The sequence below is a fragment of the Kryptolebias marmoratus genome, linkage group LG3 (genome assembly GCF_001649575.2).
Source record: "Kryptolebias marmoratus isolate JLee-2015 linkage group LG3, ASM164957v2, whole genome shotgun sequence".
Taxonomy (NCBI): domain Eukaryota; kingdom Metazoa; phylum Chordata; class Actinopteri; order Cyprinodontiformes; family Rivulidae; genus Kryptolebias; species Kryptolebias marmoratus.
The window spans coordinates 5,821,206-5,842,662 of record NC_051432.1 but is presented as its reverse complement, the minus strand read 5'-3'; the positions used below and the strand labels follow the sequence as shown (position 1 = coordinate 5,842,662).

General features: G+C 41.3%; 1 protein-coding gene across 12 annotated transcripts in view; it reads left to right on the top strand.

Moving 5' to 3' along the window:
- The window catches only part of LOC108244353 (nuclear factor 1 X-type), a 121,373-nt gene that overhangs the window by 84,131 nt on the left and 15,785 nt on the right, over positions 1-21,457 (top strand). For 6 of the 12 annotated variants that reach the window (XM_017430483.2, XM_017430482.2, XM_017430477.2 and 3 more), the window contains 7 exons: positions 10,812-10,874; positions 11,155-11,229; positions 11,408-11,531; positions 14,202-14,237; positions 14,595-14,722; positions 16,694-16,768; positions 21,285-21,413. In XM_017430483.2, the coding sequence (XP_017285972.1) occupies positions 10,812-10,874; positions 11,155-11,229; positions 11,408-11,531; positions 14,202-14,237; positions 14,595-14,722; positions 16,694-16,768; positions 21,285-21,413 (630 nt within the window). The remainder of the gene's footprint in view (positions 1-10,811; positions 10,875-11,154; positions 11,230-11,407; positions 11,532-14,201; positions 14,238-14,594; positions 14,723-16,693; positions 16,769-21,284; positions 21,414-21,457) is intronic. The other 6 variants (XM_037974761.1, XM_037974760.1, XM_017430478.2 and 3 more) reach the window with 5 other exon arrangements.

Genomic DNA, 21,457 nt, shown 5'->3' with positions numbered 1-21,457 from the left:
GAACTCGCATGCTCAAGATTTTATTAAAATACATCAGAACAAACTGTAGTCGTTCAAATATATGACTTATAATAAAAAAAGTTTTTTCTTGACAAAAAAAATACTTTGATTTTAACGCATTCCCAAAAGAGCAGTTTGGATTTTCAAAGAAAATTCAAATGGACGGATTCTCTGTTTATTTTCATGGCTTAATTTCTCCGGGGCAAAGAACTTAAGTGTTTTTCTTGTAATTGGGTCTCCTGCTTTCCGGCGCAGCGCATTCACCAGCTGACTTATTGACGTATTATTATGTTCATAAAGTGGCACATTTGCTGTGAATTTTTCATTGAAGTGTTCCTCCGGAGGAAAAAGACTTGGTTGCTGGAAGAATGTTTGTTATCACTGTTATCTCAGTGGTGCTTTTTGGAGGAGTTCCCAACCTTGCCAGCCTTACTTTGTGGCTGTGTGTGTGTGTGTGTGTGTGTGTGTGTGTGTGTGTGTGTCTTTGTTGAGGATGTTTTCACACTCTTATCAGTGTGTCCTTGGCTGTGCAAGTGCACCAGGCTTCTATCAGTGTAATTTGCTTTCTTTTATGTATCTTGAAAGAAAGAAAGAGCTTGAGAAATAAAAGTGAGGAAAAGTTTAACAGCGTCAGTAGGGCCGTAAGAAATACCATAAAACAAAATTTTGCGGTAAATGCCAAGCTCAAGTTACTTAAGAAGTGATTTAAATTATGAAAAGAAACCAGACAGATGAATCTAAAGATAAAATATGAAGTGTAATGGGACAAATTAGAAGTGACAGTTCCTGCAAACGAAACACGACTGAGGATTACCTTAAAGCACCCCTTTGCTGGGCCAGACAGGCAGCAGGTGTGACGGCTTCAGCACAAAGACCTACAGTGTGTATGTAGGGCAGCAGGAAAAGGGACCGGGGGAGGAGAAAACCGAGTCTCAGTGCAGGCCCTTCCCTCGCTCTGCAGCTCCGCACTCAGCTTGGTGCCGTACTATTTCTGTAATATTTCCTTTTGCAAAACCTCTCCCAGCTGTCCTCCCTGAAACTTCCTTGTAATATTTTTACTTTGGCATTCTTTTTACAAGGTGTTATCACTTGTCTGTTGATTTTTTTCTCTCTCTCTCTCTTTCTCTATTGCAAATGTGTCTGCATTTACAGTCAGTTTTACCACCTCTGTTATTAAGACTTTGAAGTGTTTTGATTTGAAACACTTTCTTCAAGCAGAAACAGTGCGCATGTGGTGTAAAGGTCTCACTATCTAAAAGTGAAATGTAGCGGGTATAAGCTCCTACTCACATCTCAATAATATTCACAGCTCCATATTTCACTTTGAATTTATTCCCATCACATCTCTCTCCCTTTTCATCTCTTTGTCTTCTTTTCTCTCCATTCCTGGCCTGCTTCTCTCCACAGTCTAGAGAGTGAAGTCTGAGCTCGCTGAGACGCCTGGCCCAAGGCCTTGTTGCTTTATTTGCATTTCACCATGGTGTGCATGTGCCAGAAAAATGCCACCTGGTGGTGACAACCCTCTACTGCAGCCGTTTCCCTTGCGTGTGTGTGTAGCTTTGGTGTTTGTGTCATGTGAAAGCTCAACGTAGGTAGAGAAAGTGAACCGCCTTCTTCCTTCTCCTGGCCCCTTTGCTCCCGTTCTCTTTCCTTTTCCGGCCTTTGTGCAGCTGTATTTATTTATTTGGGCTGGATCAGAACTTTGCGCAGACACTGACCCATGATACACTCGAGCCCCTACCCCAGTTGACTCCTTTAAGCTGAGTAGAGATGGAGGGTGACAGGATAATAATGCTGGTGTCAACACCACTTACAGGATAGTTATATCAGTATCAGCTCGGCAGGAGGACGTTCACACTCTGTTAGGCTGGGCCGTGATCCGTAGTGGAGGCCCCCCAACCTCAACCACACACACACACACAAAGTACACTTTTAAGTGCTGATAATAAATATACACAAATGCAAAAAAATTTTAAACGATCTAACATTAACGAAATGTCCCCGAGCACTGGTTCCACGTTCCTTTAAGACATTTACATCAACACCATCACATGTAAGTGTGAATTTTACAGATTCAGATTTCATCAGCTGAGTCAACCAAATGTCATATCAACCCTTATGTTCGTCCTGTCCCAGACACGTGACAACTGGATAACGTGTGTTTTTGCAAATGTGTGTGAAAGAGAGGTTCTCTGCCTTCATATGCGTTTTGAAAAGAAGGAAAGTTTTGACCCTTGACCCCTACCAGACATTTAGGGTTTAAAAAGCTGCTCTTTTCGTAACTCTAAAACACAGAAATCCATTTACACTGGATTGTACATCATGTAAACGTGTACATACTGGACATACACACTCACTTGATGGCTCTAAGGTGCTTTGATGGTTTAAGTTTATTGATTTCTAACAATTTCTCATACATTCAACTTGTGCTGACATTAAATAAAAAAGCAGCACACTGAACTGAACAAAAACAGACCTTGTACTCAAATCAGAGACGACTACAATAACAGTCATCGAACCACCCGGGCTCAAACTTGTGTATCCAAAATTCAAAACTTGGTCCTGTTTAATCTTTCTAAGGTTAAGCATTTAAACCTTTTCTCATTTTTGTAACACTTTTCATTTCAAGTGTAGATTTATCCAAGAGTTATCATGTCTCTCGTGGGAGTGATGTGTTTGTTTTATGACTGTAACTTTTGCTTTCTGTATCGACAAAAATATTTACCTAGCATATATCATTATGTTATCATTTATTTAATCTGCATTGCTTTTTTTTTTTGTCTTTTTGAAGAGAGAAAAAAGCGATAACCTAGGAAAAGAGGACAAACTTTCACCACTGGCAGTAGAAAGCTTTGTTTCACATGCTTTGACTTAGGGAAACAAGCTGCGGCCTGTGTGTGGATGCTAAATTCATGACTCATTTTCAGCAATAAAAATATTACCTGTGTGGCTGAAAATGCTGTTTAATAAACTTGCTTTATGAACAAAAAACTGAGAAGGGATGAAATGGTGAGTATCACGTGTGGATCTTTGACTTAAATTACATTCTGATGTTGCAATGAACATCCCGAGGTTAAAAAACAAAACAGTGAAACCACTGTATGATTTTATAGTGTTGATTAGTTATGAAGTGCGCGAGTTCATAACTCACAAACCCATTTTACAACATCTTTAATGTGAGCATTTTGTTTAGTTTAAGTCCATTATGGAAATAGTTAATGGATTCCCTTTGGTAAATAATGATTTATGAGATAATGCAACTTTGTGGACCAGTTTTAGAAACAATAAAAGACTTGTTACTGATGCACTGGTCTTACTTTTAATTTTTTTTAAATATATACCATTAGGTTGGCAAATTTAATGTAATCTACCTTTGTTGACGTTATCGCTTAGGCTACAGTCTTCACAATTAGTCCTGTTTATTGTGTACCAGTGAGGAGATGACCCGATCAACATACTGTGTTAGGAACATAATAAGCATGTCTCAAAAAGAGAAGAAGAAACAGCCATGGGCTCTGTTTTTGAAGGTCTGTACGACTTATCTGAGCTCGGTGATAGAGAGACGTTCCAGCGGGGTGCAGTAATCTGCAGTCGTGAAGCAGTTAGGTGAGGTTTAAATAGGGAGGGGAATGGAGAGAGGGAGGAAGCACTGAAAACAGGAATTAAGGATGGGGGGGCAAGCATGGGCATCTAGCCAGGCAGATACCCCCGTCCTCCCTCACATGCCTCCTTTCTCCTCCTCCCATTCTTCTCCCTTTTTTTTCCCCCTCCTCCCCTCCATCTCTCCGTTCTTATTTTCCATCCCTCCCCTCGTCTCTCAGCATCCCTCTCTCCTGGGTCTTCTTGCCGTAGTGTGGTGCTGTTGGCAGCGCGTGGGCGCAGGCGGCACACAGACGGGAGCACAGATGGGCAGCAAGCTGTGCAGGGCGGCCAGGCACACCTGCTCCACACACACACACAGGCTCACACAAAAATATACATACACACACATACAAAACCCTACTCTGCCACCTCGTCACACAGCCTGCCTGCCTGGCACAGAGGCTGTGTGATACAGGGACACAAATACACACACACACACACACACACATATACATTCATACTTACAATACAGTTGTATATGTCTGTGTGTATTTAAAACTATATTTATATATAGACATGTAGCTCTTTGAGAATTGTGCAAATTTCAGACTTATGTGTTGTTGAAATGTTTTGTATATTCATAAAAAAAAAAGTTTGGAGCTAATTATACATTTTTCAGATTTGTAACAAAATCAGAAAATACAATTACTTTTTTCTTTATCCAAAGTGTCTTGTGTCGACAAAACCACGGTTAATCTGGGAGTTTAGATGTTCATTTTAGGTATTTCTGGAGTGGATTGAAAACATACACACACAACAAAAACAACACATTTATCCAAAAATGATCACTATAAAGATCAAACTGAAAATGAATGAAAAAAGCAGCTAATCCAAAAAAAGAAACTGAAGTTGCCTTAGAAACCAAATAGGAAAAAGGAAGGATGGCTCAAGACTTTTGTGCAGGACTGTGCATATATATATTTTTTCCCCATATAAAACCAATTTTTCCTCTGAAATTCTCATTCTCTGTAGAAAATTTAAACTTAAACAATATATAGTTTCTTCTAAACCGAGTGAAAAGATTTTTTTTTTTTACATGCGAGGAGGTCAAACTCACACTTGTGATTTACCATATGGGGATTTATACCTTTAGGAGTAAAGCCTCTCAGCACACAGACACTCAGAGTAAAAGGAAGTGGCAATAAGAACTCCTTAATGCTGAAGGAGAATTATGCCCTGATGTGACGCAGGCATAAATAATAAAAAAAAAATTGAGCAGGAATATATGGTTCTATCTAAATATATAAATAAAAGTTAAAAGAAATAAAATATCGTCCAATAAAAGAGCTGAGTGAACATCTGTGTGGGATAGCCGGGGGGATTAGGAGGGTTTGGAACATTTTAAGCGCATTAAGGATTAAAAAAAGGTCAGAATGTTTAGCAACATACCGATAAACCTCTTAAGCGAAACCCAATTGGGAGGCTGTACCGCGTTATCCTGTGTTTTGGGGAGGAGAGGAGGAGGAGGAGGAGGAGGAAGAAGGGGGAGGAGGAGGAGGAGGGGGAGTAGTGGAGTTGACATTTGTTCCAACAAGGAGGGGAATCAACACATTGTGGTGTTACACACACGCACGCTCACACATATGGACTCCTACTGGTCTGATGTGACTGCGGAATACATCGTTTGACTTGTTGGTTTGTGTGTTTATGCTGAGAGTGTGCATGGCGACGCTGCACAGACTCACAAGTGAGCAGCATAGTTTATACATCTGTGAGACAGATTTGACCTTTTCTCCTCTTTCTGCTTTGGTGTTATTCCATGAATACAGCCATGCCTGCAATCTCTACTGAGAAGAATGCAGTTTTTTGGTTTTATGGTAGCATGCTCCTTCTCTGTTTCTTTTGCGAGAGTGAGAGAGGAATGTGTTTGGATCTGGGCTTATTTTTAGTTGACCTTCTGTTGCTTTCCTCTGCTGGTCACACAGAGTGACAGACAGGCGACTCTGCCTTATCCCCACCACCTGTCGGCCAACAGCAGAATCCAACAAGTCACTGAGCTAATGTCTAATCCACAAGTGACTGATGCATGATGGGTTGTTTGGGTTAGTTGGTCTGTGGGCTGGACCCTTCAACAGATCAGTGGTCCGTTATTAGAAAACGTGTCAGGAATTCGGTACGATTGTTTCTGCTCTGAAGAGCACAAGAGTGTGTAACACAAGACAGAAAACTGTGAGGTGGAGAATGCAGGACGCATGAAACTGACACTAAGGAAAAGCCACAGAAATATGTCCTGAATGTTAGATAAGTGGTCTGAGTTAAGCTGCACTGACGGATGGAAGGATCGCAAGAAGGCAGAAAGGGAGAGGGCGGTGCGAGGCCCAGAACTGTATGTCAGGGCCATGATGAGTGGGGTTATGTTGATTGCAGTGGGGTCATGGGATTTGCCCCCGAGGCTGTGGAGAAATTCTGTAATTACCAGTCCGTGACAGCAGTCATCATTTAGCTGCTGCCACAAAGAGTTATTACAGTTAAAATGGAGACGTGAAACACAAACATTACTACAAAAAGCTCTCATCGTTTTCACTTTGGCAGCTTTGTTGTGAAACTTTTGGGACCAATATTAGCGTCTTCAAGACTTGTCAAACTGTTCACTTTTGTAAAACTTAACAACTCGGGAAGCATTCGAACGAGGTGTGCAGTTTTTTTTCCTTCATGACAGTTTGTTTAATCGCCTCATTTAATCGCCAGATTTTCTTATCCACCTTCAGAAAATTTCAAGTGACTTCCGCAAACATGACATGTTTAGGAAAAACTGAGCAAAAAGCTGAAATGATTGCTCTTGAGTTGTATTCATTTGTTTTGTGGCCTGACAATTACTCATTATTTTGCCCCCCCCCCCAATGACAATTGTCACATAAACTGATTACAAATCAAATACAAACACTGTTAACATGATTTACTGCAGGACTTTGCAGACTGTACAGAAAAACAATATGGAGAATATGATGAGATTTAGTCATTTATTCCTGTATTCATTCATTTTCAACATTTTGTTCAGAATTGTGCGCATGTCCAAGCTGTCATAAGAAATGAGATTTAGTGTATTTAAAATGAAAAAGATCAAATCTTTAAAACTAAAGTAGAATTCTTTAAATAATGATTCATCAGTGAATTAAAAAAACACAACTTTTTAGAAATCTTGTCTCAGGTTATAATCAAATTTGAACTTATTACCTGTTATTTAATATCCAAATTTGTCTCAAACTTCCCTCTGATTTCTTTTTGAAGATATTGTATTATTCAAAATCTTTTTTTTTGTTTTTTACTAAAGCAATAGACCAAAACAAATGGCTGTCACAGCTAGCTGACCTTTTAAAAACACAATGATGACTATAATTCAGTCCTACAAATATTGTGCTCAAATTATGTGTGCCTGTAGCTGCGAGTCATTCACAGCACGTAACCTGAGCGTGACGTCCCGCAATATTGTGTTGAGATTGCACGTAACGTTATTTCCCAGGTTGGATCAAAACAGCTTTACCGCTATCATTTCTCAACACAAGATGGAAGATGGCAGGCGGGCGATATGCATTCCTTCAAGCAGGGCAAGGCCTTTAATTATAGCTGTGATTATAGTTTAATAGAGAAACTCGTTTAAAAAAAAACACCCACGGTTAACAAGATTGGTGTAGATAATCAAGTAGTTCTTGTCAAAAGTGTTAGAAGAAGCCACCAAGTTTTTTACATGTCTGTCCCAAAAATATTTTGTGAAGGGAAAACCCAAAATATCTCTGACTCAATCTGGATCTTTATGGACAGTCTAGAACTGCACGTTTGGGATCGACTACTACTGAACATTTGCAAAATATGAACTCTGAGTTGCAATCCAAGTAGGTTTTTATATCTTAAAGAAGTACATCAGTTGGCCATTATTTGTTCCAGTGGTTATCTCAGTGTTATAAAACACTGTTAGGTATCAAACACTGAGCGCAGCTTGTTTCTTGTGTACATCACCGGTAGTTTTATCTGTGCATATTGTTTTTTAATTCACTGGTTTGAGGGGGCTGCGGAGTTGGCTGAAAGATTTGAGGTTAGAAATGTGTTTTCTGGCTGTGAACGCGGCGGGGCGTCTGAGGGAAGGGGGCTGCAGGACTCTGATTGGGGTCGCTGAAGGGAGGGCTTTAGGGGGCTGCGGTGAGAAGATAAGGGGCTGGATGTGCGGTTCAGAGGCTGGGTGGGGGCAGGGGTGTTGTGACTGCTGCTGTAGCCTGCAGCTTGCAGAGCGGTGATAACCAAGCAGACCTCTGTCTTACCTCCCTCTCAGCCTGTCCTCATCACTTCCCTCTGCAGCCACACGACGCGCTGCTGAACTGAACGGCGGCGGGATGCAGTGACGTGTTGTAAGCAGGGTGTTAGCTGGCTCGAGTGATGAGAACAGTGCCGTCACAAAGCTGCAGTAACAAGCTAGATTATCTGACGCTGCGGTCCTTTGTCAACTTTAAGGGTTCATTGCTACAACTTTTTCCCACCGAATATTACAAACTTAGAAGAACAGCTGAAACGGCGGAGGGTATCATAAAATCTTTTCTGTCTATAAAAATACTGTGGGAACGTAATTTGACCTGTGAAAGCCTCATGTTGATGTTGAGGATAGCCAACACTTTTTCCCATACTAAACTTATCTGCCTCGATAGTCTGTAATTTATGCTTCGGCTTTTACACATTTGCAACAGCAGGAGGTCCGTGACAACGAGAACGAACGATTTATAAAACATTCAGGGCATGATTTGAAAGTGTAGATGATTTTGAAAGGACGTGGTAAGTTTACAAGAAAAAACAAACGATTTTCCGTGTTAACGCAGATGTGGATGGAGTATGCGTATGTGATTCTAGATTTTGACTATGTCTGTTCAGACTAGTTTTTAATGTGATATGTACGGTCTGGTAAAATAGGAATAGAGTCAATGAAAAGACTTTGTCTTGCAGTGTGGGATTCTAAGCAACCAGGTTTGTTTGGGATAATAAAAGGGCCTAGTATTCCTTGAAGAAATGCATATCCCCCACTACTTTTCATGTCAGAGTTTTAAACCAAGTTTGTCCTATGATGAGAAGGGACGAAGCTGTAGCAAAACCTTGAAAATAATGCTATGCGCGATATCACAAGACGCCCCGTCCCATGGTTCATGAGATATTTTGGTAACAGACAGACAGGGTTGACTGCATTAAAGTTGTAAACAAAAATCCTTTGGTTTTTATTGGCCTCTTGTTCATCTCTTTGTCACAATAACCAGGTTCTCGTAACAGAATAGGGACTAAAAGTGTGACATAGAACTACTTACCATATAAATGATAAAGAAACCCAAATGTTCAGCATCTGTGCAGACACCAAGAAAACCAAAAATATGTGCAAAATCATGTCAAACTGAGACAAATGCTAGCAGCTGCTCGACCGGCATAAAAATATCATTTCAAGTTTTGCAGAGGAATAAAATCCTGACCTGTTTGTGTGAATGAGTCGCTTTTCTTCATCTTCATTCTCTTAAAAAGTCTATATGGCAGCAAATCAAGCAGTGTGTCTTACCCAGCCGTTCATGGGAGGTTACTCAAGCACACCACTCGTATATTAAGGATGCGGGATGTCACTGGTGCCTGTGTGGTGTGAGAAACGGAGTATTTATCGTAACGTCGAGTCCCGGAGTGAAATACTGCATGACGGTAAAAAGTCCACTGAAGTCAGGTTGTTTTTCTCGACAGCTTTCGTTGGCCATCATATATGTTTACTCTTGAGTGCGTACCTCGGTGTTTGTCCGCGTCGTGAGCGTGTGAGTTTGAATGTGTCTGGGTGTGCGTGCGCGGCGGGGGCACAGCCACGTATGTTTGGACCGAGTGCTGTCAGTTAGCTGGAATGTTGCACTACCGCCAATGCTAAGATGGCTGCCAAGCTCTAAGATGGCTGCCAGGATTACACCCAGCCAGTGTGACACACACACACACACACAGAGGAGCGAGAGTTTGAGCAAGAGAAGCTCTCTTTCATTTGCTCTTTCTTTCCTTCATTCTTGCTCTTGTCTGTCTCTGTCTAACCCTCTCACTCTCTCCCTGTGTGTGGATAAGCGGTGCTTCATAGGCAGCAAGACAGGTCTGTTATTGTTTCTGCTCAGTAATCTGTGGCTTAGTGTGGCTGCAAGGCAAGTGCTGCTGGCAGGAATCTGTGTGCTCTGTTATCACCTACAGCCTGCAGATAAACACCTCCTTTAGCTAGCTCGCTAGCTAGCTGCAGCCCTGCTCCTCAGCAGCCCAGGACTTAGGGATCAGTCTTATTTACCAACTCAGTTTAGTCAACAAGAAGAGTGAGGACGTGTGATGGGAGTGAGGGCACTCGCCAGCCGGTGATATATATCCACAAGCTTGAACAAAGACACAAATGACACTATTCAAGTCTTTACTTTAGGCCAACTTTTCTATGGAATCATGATACAAAACTTCCCACAATCTCTCGTTTCAACTGGTTGTGCGTTCTCTGCGCTTTCGTCGACAGCTATTACGGCTGTCTCAGCCATACTGCGATCCCAGGAGAAAGAGCTTCACCATGTTAACAAGCACTCCCTTGAATTTCTTTTGCAACCGGACTTAAATTGTCAGCCTTTTTCGCATCGCTCCGTGTGTGTGTGTGTGTTCATGCGAGGATTACAACATGTATTAAAGTATGAGGCAAAAACGAGAGGAGAAACAGATTGAGAGGGAGAGGGCACATGTTTCTGAGATCATGCGTATGTGCGTATGTAAGGTGCTCTGTTTATGTAGACTAAATCCCTACAAGCAAGAAAGTATTAAACAGGATTAGGGTGAGCGATATGATTGCGTGGTTAGATACTAAATGCTGTCGCGAGCACACTGTAAATCATTGCACCTTGATTGTGTGCATGGACAGGGGAGACGGGGAAAGAACAGTTTTAGAAGAAGACTGCCACACACACACACACAAAAAAAACGTGTGAATTCTCACAGATATAAATTTACAAGACGTATACCATACTTCAGCACATACTGCAGGTCTCCTTTTTTTCCCCGCTCTCACACCTCAAATATCACAATCTTGGCATCATTGACACAGTTATGATTCACTTAACTTTCACAGAATGTCTTTTTTTAAGTTTTCAAACCTGGAAGCCACATTGTAACCATTTGCCTTTGTCTTTTTTTTTCTCTCTTTGTCTGTTGCCATGTAGAATCTGGACAATCGGACAGCTCTAGCCAACAGGGAGACACAGACATCAAACCACCACCCAATGGTAAGTTTCCAGAAGTTAATGTCCAAACACTCTCAGATAAGCGCGTTCGAAATGATTCCGCCATATTCATCAGTCGAAACGTATTATAATTATGGTTCCAATTAGCAAACGCACAGATGTTGAGCTGCAGATTTGCAGATGGTTGCCATTTTTAAGGCAGTGAAACACAACTTCATGAAATTTTAATCTTCCTGTTTTTGTTATCATTGTCACTGCGTTTGTGTGTGTAGACTAAGCTCTGACCGACGTTTTTTTCTTTTTTTGTTTGTTTTTTGTGCAGGACACCTGAGTTTTCAGGACTGCTTCGTCACCTCAGGAGTGTGGAATGTGACCGAGCTGGTTCGAGTGTCACAGAGTACGTTTAAACGCATTGGGAAAAAAATCTGCTACGTACACAATCTCGTGTGTTTTATTCTGAACAAGACTATTTTACACTTTGAAAATCCTGAAAACTATATATAATTATCATGTTTGTATTTGTGTTTGTCTACCGTCTTTCTCTTGTTTTGTTTCCCCTCTTCTGTCGCTCTCAGCTCCTGTAGCCACAGCGTCGGGGCCGAACTTCTCATTGGCTGAGCTGGACAGCAGTCCCAGCTACTACAACATTAACCAGGTGGCTCTGGGGCGACGCTCCCTCACCTCCCCTCCTTCCACCAGGTAAACGCTCGTGACACTGCATCCACTCAGACGGTGGTTGTTTAGCGGCGTACGTTGCGCGTTACAGAGGTTCAGCTGTTGCCACGAGTGAAATCTCCAGAAGCAGATCTTGTCAGAACAGTCGTGTTCACCTGGGGCAAACTAGAGGCACGTTAAGATCACAGAACTGTAGCATTCGACGACTTTCCCTGGCAGGTTAAACGCATTATCTCACTGAGGTTTTGAGTGACCTGTTCTGCAGGTGTCAGAAAGATCGTCTCATCTTCTGATGCACGAAGAAGCAGCCTGTTGTTTTCAGTAATTACCAACACGGCACAGTTCACCAGCAGAGTGCGGAGGTGATTTTTCAGTCAGTCATCTTCAGAGACAGCCAGAAGCAGAGGTTCGATTTCCCTCAGCCTTGGGGGATACTCGGCTCTAAGTTTAGCTGCGCTGTGTTAGGTAGTAATTAAATATAATAGTAACACTATTATAAAGGAATGCAACCGTCACTGTAACATAAACAACTTTAGCTTGTTAGCAGTGGACTAACACTTTAAGCCTTCTGAACATTTTGGGAACAAACAAGTCTTTCAGTCGCCCAACAACAGAGTAATTTATGGCTAAAAACAACAAAGTTGCAAAAGCACAAAGCTATGGTTACTTAAGCTTCATTCATGCACCAGGTGACTGCGTTTACCACTTGGGAAGCTGCGGAAAATCACAGCTGTCAATGTTAACACATTAGCACCATCTCACTTTAATCCTGTGTTGATGAAGGAGGTGAATGGAATATAGTTTTCTGATCCACATGATAATTCAGCTCATGATGGGAATGTATCAAAGCAACAACTCTTTAAATATTAGTAGAATTGGTCCAAGCTTTGTTGTACCAAGAGTCCAGGCCGGTACACAGAGGGGATCGGGCTTTTGTTGCCGTAGCTCCTACACTGTGACACCAGCTGCCCCTACACATCAGACAGGTTTCAGCTCAAACTGTTTTTAACACATTTGTGTTCATTCCCTTTTAATTCTTTGTAAGAATTAAAAAATGTCCAATACTTTATTTTTTTTATTGCTTTCAAAATTCCCATGACATACCGATTTATACTTGTTTTAATACTGCTTTTTTTTTTTGTTTTGTTAAACTTCTTTACAGCACTTTGGCCAGAGGGAGTTCAAAAATAAACTTGAACTCAGAGTAATGATACAACCCATATGCCAACACATTCAGCGCTGATTGCAAAAACAAACAAACAAACAAAAAAAAACAAACAGTTTCAACAGGGAGGGAAATGATGCATCAATTTCCAATGCATTCTCCAGAGACTTCCAGAATTTGAGAGTATTCCGTTTGACATTCTTAGTCCTATTATTTAGGTCTTTATTCCAGCTTTTAGTTGAAAACTTGCTTTTACTGTCTAGATTTACTCTAAAATGATGAGAATAAACAAAGACAATATCATAAAATAGCTTCAGTTCGATCCATTGCTGTTTTTAATAAAATATTCATAGTTTCTAATAGATTAATTGAGGACCTATTCCCACTAGGACTGATATATTATGTTTGATTTTAAAATGTTTATATTGAACATGACTTATTAGAAAAATAGAAGTTTTTGGGATCAAATGGTAACTAAACTAAATAGTATCACATGATTTAATCCCTTTAATCCCTTTTATGGTCTTGATTAAAATATTAAAGCATTTGGGCGGGGTGAGGGTCTGTGTGATTAGTTTATAATCAACAGCAGTAATATCTGGGCTGCTTCATTAAGTAAATGTGTTTTTTTAGGGCTTTTTACTGGAATGTTTCTTTTCATTCAGGACAACAGACATCGCATTAAAGTGAGGAATTTTTAAAATTAATTTCAAGTGTAATGCTTTGTCATGAAAATGAAAAGGGAAAACACTTTCAGATTTTTCGAATAGCAGCTAACAATGCACTCTTCACTCATTCATCTCTCCTTCCTTTGTGCTCATATCCTTTGGCCCTAATCCTAATGCGCGTCTGTACAAAACCACTTTTCAACGGCCTTAACAAAGGTGGTTAATAATGAAAGCGTATTGTTGGAATTATTTTTGCGGCCCCAGGTTGTTTCAGGTTTCCTCCAGCAACTGGAGAATAATCGGCGCGCCCTGATAACATCTTTCAGCCGCATTTTCAAACAAACCTTTCCTCGTGCGACTCCTCCACACAACTGTTATCAGAGGCTAAAATTTATATATGCTTTTTCCGACAGGAAGTATTGGTGCAATCAGCAGTAAAATGTCTATGGCAAAACTATCGCGCCATCCATCTAACTACTCCCCAAATTTTATTATTTGAAAGGGGAAACTCTGACAAATGCATACGTAACAGGGTCAGCCAGAGAAATAACTGTGTCCAGGCCTTTCAGACTGTTTTACTGTGTTGCTTTTGTAATGCAGATGGAAGTTGGGTTTTTTTATGTCAGAACAAGGTTTGTTTTCACAAGCTGTTAGTGAATCTAAACCACTGGGATCTTTTCAGTCTTGAAACTTCTTCATATGCGCGCGCGTGTGTGTGTATGTATGCGCGCGCGTGTGTGTGTGTGTGTGTGGTAGCTGATTTCCTCTTTATAAATGTGTGATGGCTCTCTCTCAGCTTTTTTTCTTCCTTTGTGCCTTTCCCTTTCTGTCTTCTTACTTCTGTATCTACTGTCAATTTAGGTCTGAGGTGGAGTTGTACGCAAATCTTCCACGGAGGTAGTTATAAACATCTAAAAGATCCAAATTTATGACACGTATGCCTAAAAAACCACAAACACAAGCACACACAGGTTTTCTGTGTCTGTCTCTGATTTTCCTCTCTTCGTTTTTTATTCTTATTGTTTTGATATTTCATATGCATTGTTTGTTCTACCCTAAAATGTTGCAAAAGTAAGAATCTTTTTGTCAAACAAGCAAAAGTTTGTGTATGCAATTGTCTTTTAGTTCCTAGTTCTGGTAAGTGCTGCATGCTTGCAGTGATATATTTCTAAACAAATAAATCTTACCCCCCCCCGTCTTTTTGTCTTCCACCCCCACCCCCTCCCACCACCAAACATCCTCCTATATTCTCAGCTCCACCAAGAGGAAGTCCTTAGACGACAGTGAGCTGGAGAGCCCCACAGATGATGTTTTTTATCCTGGACGTTCGCCCGCTGCCAGCTCTTCCCAGTCCAGTGCGTGGCCCAATGACATGGATGCAGGTATCAACCCCCACCTCCCCATTCGACACCTGTCACGCTCCACCCACGCATGAGAAAACCTTTGCACCCTCTTGTTTGACCACCACCCAGCACCAAAAAGTCCAAACTGATCATCAACTCTTTTTAAATCAGTCAGCTTCCCTTCACTCTGGCGATATAGTCTCAGAACCACCCGCTCACCCACCAGTCAGTCACCTGTTGCTTGCACAGTGACCGTCCAACGTAAATCAATCGTTTGTCCTTAGAATTATTATAGATTATAGATTAACCAGTAATAAGCAATCAACTTTACTGTCTAGGACCTATTGGTAACACTGTCCAGCTATATAAGCCCAAACCAGTAAGGATGAATCCCATTTTAACCCTTCCCCTACTCCTGGATTTTGTGTGTTAACGCCATGGAGTAGGGCTGTCCCACATTTTTTGGTGATGCAGATGAGGAACAAAGTAATCGGCCTGTTTGACCCTTCAAATGGAGGTTTTTCAGCAGCGCACTTCAAACAAAGATATCCAAGTTGCACTGGGAAAAGAAACCCTCAAATATAAGCGTATCTCAACGTCTCATCAACGATGAACAATGAATTAGATTTAGTAATATTGTCTTCCTCAACAAGTAGAAATGTAGGGAAAATAATGTTGTATTTCTTCATTTAAAAAATATTAAAAAAATCTTCCTAATACCATTGCTAAAATGTGTATTATTTTTTTAACAAACTTAAAAAAAAAACTCAGAAGTCTGTTGCAGGCAAAATATCTAGTTATTCAACATATGTGGAGATGACATTGTGTCTGTCTACGTAAAGACATTTCAGCTACTTAAAGGAGTGTCCCAATTCATAGTGGAAACCTTTAACTACGACCCCTTTGTGATTTTAAGTTAGGGATCAAGGGGAAAAGAGACTCGGTGTGCTTCTCTGCATGCACAAAATGAATCTTTCCAATGTGCACGCTCTCGTGTCGTATTATTTTAGGGTGGGCTGCATCACAGCGTTTCACTCATGGTTCTACAGTTTTTCACTCCAAGCTAATAGGGAGTGAAAACGTGCTAATTGGTGAATTGTGGGTTCAAAAGACAAAAAAAAGTAAGAAGATTGAAGGATTTCACACCCGAAATTCGACACAGCTTTTGTGTCCTAATGATTCTTGAAAGAAAAATGATTCACATGTAGATCATTCAGCAAATCTGCCAACTCAGTTTTTCCAAGTGTGGTTTTAAAAATCTGGGTTATATGTCCTCATCCACTGAGGAAACAGGCATCTCGAGTGGATGGTTGAAGATAATAAAATTCCCACCACCATGGCTTTGCGGTCGACTGTGCATTCAAGCACAATGAATTCATTTTAAGGAAAGGAGAAGGGGTAAGACTAGGAAATGGGATTCATCCTTAATCTATCTGAATATGTAATACCCTGCCATATATACAAGCATGAAGAACTGAAATAAAGCGTCTTAAAAAACATGGTTTTCCTAAATTTGTCTGTCTATGATAGAAACCAATCAGATGGTTGTTAGTAGTATTTTTAAGTTTTAAATGAGCTTATCTTTTGGTCAGAACTTCACCACAGAAGGGTCCTAATGGCCACTGAAAACATTGTGTAAGAAAGATCCTAAAATCTATCCACATATCAGCTCTGGACAGCAAATTTCAGATTCGTTTGCTTTGATAGTTTGTGCTGTAGACGTATCAGCCAGATTATTCTCCCCCCTCTGTAACCTTACCTCACCCGCCCTCCGACTAGTAATTCTAGTAATCCCCCACCTCACCCCAGGTCACTTGTAGGATTCCCATTTCCTCACCTTGAAGCTATCATCATGCATCAAGTTAATCTGGTGTTGTGCATCTGATCAGTCATTCACTACACAAATTCTCACTCCTCTCTCTCTCTCTCTCTCTCTCTCTCTCCCCTTACCTCCTATTCTCTCTTTCTCTTTTCTGTCTCATTGTTAACAATACCCTTCTTCACTTTCAGTGCAGCACCATTTGGCCAGTGTGCAGGAGAGGAAGATAAAACATGAAAACGATGGCGTGCAGTTTCCTTACCATGGTTAGAACAACATTGATTACACTCATGTCTATTTACTATCTATTAGCCTCTATGAAACACAATCATTCCTGTGTGTGTGTCTGTCTCTCTATACAGTAGAGAATATATGTACATATTTTTTCAGATATGCATATTGTGTGTGTGTGTGTTTGTGTTTGAGTTGTTTAGATATCGAAAGGAGAAAAGTACACTGCCCAAAATGATGCTTATAATTTCACGAGTCCAGTTTTGAAAGTTTTATTTGATTAATGACAGTCATTGACTACACATTTTCTGTGATGTACCAAGTCAGGGGTGTCAAGTCATTTACAAGCTTTTATTGGTGTGGCACATTAAGCTACAAAAAGTAGCTTTATTCTTCATAAATGTCAGTCCTTTTTTATCTATTTTTCAACATTGCCTGGCCCGTGGTGACTTGACACGGGCGTGTTTACTTGCTGTACTCCCTCTGGCTCTCACATGTACACACTTGTACAGTGGCTTACTGATATTCATACAGAGCCCACACTCATGCACACACAAGCTTTGCACATATGTAAATAAGCACATGGAGAGTCACACATTGCAACACACAGCCTTATCGTGCGCCCCACCCCTGCAGGTGTTCAGGTGGCCACCCTGCCTCCAACCCTCTGCGCCTCCCTCCCTCCCTCGCCTCAAATCTCTTTTTAAGACGCTCGCGTGGATCTGAGGTGTAAAGCCCGTCCTCCTGCTCCTCAGCTCTCGTTTCAGCTCCCTGCCTCCCCTCTGTCTAATTGAAAAGGTGTACAGCGGGGAGGGCCCTGCTTGAGGGAGAAAACATGTCAGAGGGAGAGAGGGCGGGGAGAGAACCAGAAATTAGGCAAGTGAGTGGGAAAAGTGAGGCGCGCAAGGGGGAATAGTGGGGAGAGGAAACGACTTTGGTGTTCTCAAATGGTGATAGCTGATCAGAGAGAAGGGTTAATTAGAGTGTGAAGTGGAGGAGCCAAGAGTCTTGGAAAGGTTTTGCCACAGTCTACTCTTGAGTCTCAGCGGCTGCTCGTCAGCTTCTGCTCTACTTAGCTGTAAATGTAATTAAGAGGCTGATGATCAGAGCCACAATGAAGGCTCCTGCACGCTGTAGGACACCAGAGCCCCGCCTTCCATCATTTTCCATCCGAACAGTGCTCTGCCTTCTACGCCTTTTAATGAATTTGGCAAATTGGAGTGCAGAGTTGCATTATAAGCTCACCCTTTTACCCAGTTTAAGCAATAGATCCGATCTTTTGAAGTGTGGTTTTGAACAACCTCGGTTTTGAGAATTCTTATTTCCTCACCAGATTGATGAGCTAACAGCTGTCAGAGAGGGGCCAAGAACAAAATGGATTGCTGCAGTTTTAAAGCAACTCTTATTTTAAATCATTTCATAGCAGTTCATGTGAACGTTGTTTTACAAACCTTTCCATTGCTGTCAGTTTACATTGCATAGATATGTACGAAGAACTCTGTGGTTTTTGGCAAATGCAAGAAGCAACATCAGCAGTTAGCTGTAGCAATGTAGGTGCAGTGAGGGGCACTTCCAGCAGTAATATCAGAATATTTCTGCCAGAATTTCTGTCTACTGCAGTCTACCACAGAACCCCACTTCAAACAATATGACCTATTCCTTAAACATGCAAAATTCAAGTAAATTAATGAAAAAAACAAAAGATAGCTTTATTCCTAGCCCTTTTGTGTGGGCTCGGAAACAGTATTTTAAAAAACAAATTGCAGTCAGAACATTTTCACAATCAAAGTAAACCAATAAAAAAACAAAAAAGGGAATTATTTATAAGGAGAGAAATAACATTTAAAAAAGGATAAAACGTGCAAGTAATGTGACCACCTGTTAATGTCGAATCTCACCTGGGGATTTCCATTCAGGTGGGATGACTATAAACACGCAAACAGCCTTTCACACGACCAAACCAACCAAGAGTCCCCCAGCAGTGCACCTTAACGTCTGTCCATGGTGTCCCTTACTCCGCCAAACTGCCTCCATAACCGTCAGCATACATATTCAGGAACACATGCAGATGCATAAAGATGCATTATTACATATAATTCCCTTAAACAGATTCAGATATAGACATGATGAATTTCTGCACACATATCACACAGCCCAGTCAAACATATACACACACACATGCACAGCTGAAGCATTGTCCCAGATGGTGTTACTGTGTGTGTGTAGCCTTGGGATCCATGAGGATGCTGGAGACAGCTGCTCCACAGGGGGGGGGTTAGAGGAGGCAGCCGAATCAACCATGATGTCATATTAGTTCCAAATGATTGTGAAATTTTCCCGAGACACCAGAAGAGTCGTGGCGGTGATGGCCTTGCTTTGAGGGAAATGTAACATGCCCTTAGAGGCACACGGCTGGACTTCATATGTGACTAAACTAAGGAGAAAAACTCCCCAACTTTCCTCTACTTGTTTAGATCACTTCCCACAGTTTTTTTTATTTCTTTTTTCTATTTTTTTTTTTTTTTTTTACAACGATGTGCGTGTGTTCATGTGTGTGTTTCTGCGCCTGTGTGTTCTTCAGAGGCGCATCTGGTGGCAGGCCTGTTAGTGCAAAGAGACAGAAGGGTCATCAGGGGAACGCTTGATTAGTTGCCAGTGAAATATTAAGGCTTGCCAGAAGAGGAAACAGTGCAGTTTTGGCACATAAACTCAATCTCAGATCAGACCGCTGCACAGTCTCTGAAGTGCTGAAATGTTGTCTCTAACATTTCTTGATAGTTTAATGTCTTAACTCCCCATATATACAGATATCAGTGTTCATCTGATTTCCTTCTGTTGTGTTCTTTTGGCTCCCTAAGGTTTGGTTTACTTGTAATTAAGTGCACACGATTACTTCAGTGCAACCCTTATCGTTAAACCTGTAGGTTTTTAGTGATTCCTTTCTTCCAGTCTGTATCTTTCCCAGCATTCTCCTTTCTCCTCTCGTGCCTTTCCATCTCTTAGTCCCACTGCTCCTATTTCCACCTTTCTCCCCAAAGTGTGACACTGTCATAGCAATCACTTCTAACCGCTGGTGTCAGAAGTGGGATTGGGGTTGTTTTCATGCTTGGAATCTCTCTGACAGTACAATACACCCACAGACTCCCCCTAAAGTGGGGTGAGAAGGGACATGGAGTATAAATATATATATATTTATATATATATATCTGTTAAAGACATAAATGGTTCACACGAATTCACTCCCACCTGCTTGAGACTTAACTCTTTCACACACGAAGGGAAGGTTTTACACGCCCCCGCGCTCCCATAGACTTTCACACGTCTCCAGCTGGAGAACTGAGGAGCAATCGTATTTAATGGCTTATTTGATGCGGAGGGGCCACGGAAATAGACTACAAAACAAAAGTCAAAAAAAAAAAAAAAAGTTTTAAAAAGCGAGCCGTATCACACCACTCACTTGTTAGGAAGATTAGAATAAAACTTGCAGAGGAGGAAATTTGTCTATTGTTGCGTCAGTCAAACGTGGCCGTCTTCACAGTGTGTTCAGACGTGTGTGAGTGTGTGTGCGCAAGAGATAATAACCATATTTAACATCTTATGACATTCCAATTTCATACATGTTGTCAGAGCAATGCAATGAAGGGAAAAAAAAAGACACTGCTGCATTTTTCACAGGTTCTGCTTTGCTCTCTCGCTCCCTCACATATTTTCATGTCTCCCACATTCTTCTCGCCTCTCTCCCTCTGTCTCCTCTCTCCGTCCGTCTGCTTGTCTTTCGCACTCACCAGCTGCTGTGTCCATACTGTGCAGTGTGTGCTATTTCTGAATGAAGCCGTCTCCCCGTGCAGCCAGCCCGTGAGCTTCTCTGAAGCCAGACCACAGCTAGTCAACTGTGGCTGTATGCTAGCCATGCTCGTACACAGAGAAACCCGAAAGTTGGCACCTGAAAGAGAGAGAGAAGCAGAAAGAGATTAGACAGAAAAACATAACAGCGGCACAGTGGAGATTATTATAGCTACAGATGTTGTTTGGCACCAAGACAAAGGCCGCATTCAGTTTGAATTGCACTGTTTTTCTCATTTTTTCCTTTGAAGATATGCTTTTAGGTTATTATTAAATATTCCCTTGCCCATAATATAAGACCTTACAGCAGGGAGTTGGAAATCCTACAGCCTTTCTCAATCCTGCAACAATAAATTATTACCCCAAGATCAGCTGTCATTACTTTTCTTTTTCTTTTTTTTTTTAATTTTCATTGTCTGATCACATGCAGGCCAAATGATACTGATAGGAGTCAGTGGCCAGCAGCCAAAAAGGAATAGGAACGAAGCACTGCCACAAGCCAATGACTAAAATAAACAATCTCCTCTGCAAATCATGATTGTTCTCATCCCCTTCAATAAAAATCAAGTGGAATTTTTTTTTTCTTCTTTTTTGAGTGTAGCTAACTAAAGGAGCAGCGTTTTGTTGATTAAAACCACCTCTCTTTTTTCCTCCCTTTTACCCCCACTTTTTCTTTATTTTTATTTTATTTTATTTTTTTTTCGTCAGGACTGTCCTCGCCTGGTTCACTTAAGAAGCCGGGGAAGTTTGATTTCAACGCCCTGACTTCTCAGACGAGGTCCCCCCGCATGGCGTTCACACACCACCCGCTGCCTGTGCTGGCAGGAGTGAGACCAGGTGAGAGCGCTGCCATAAAACCAATCAACCCCCCCCCCCCCCCC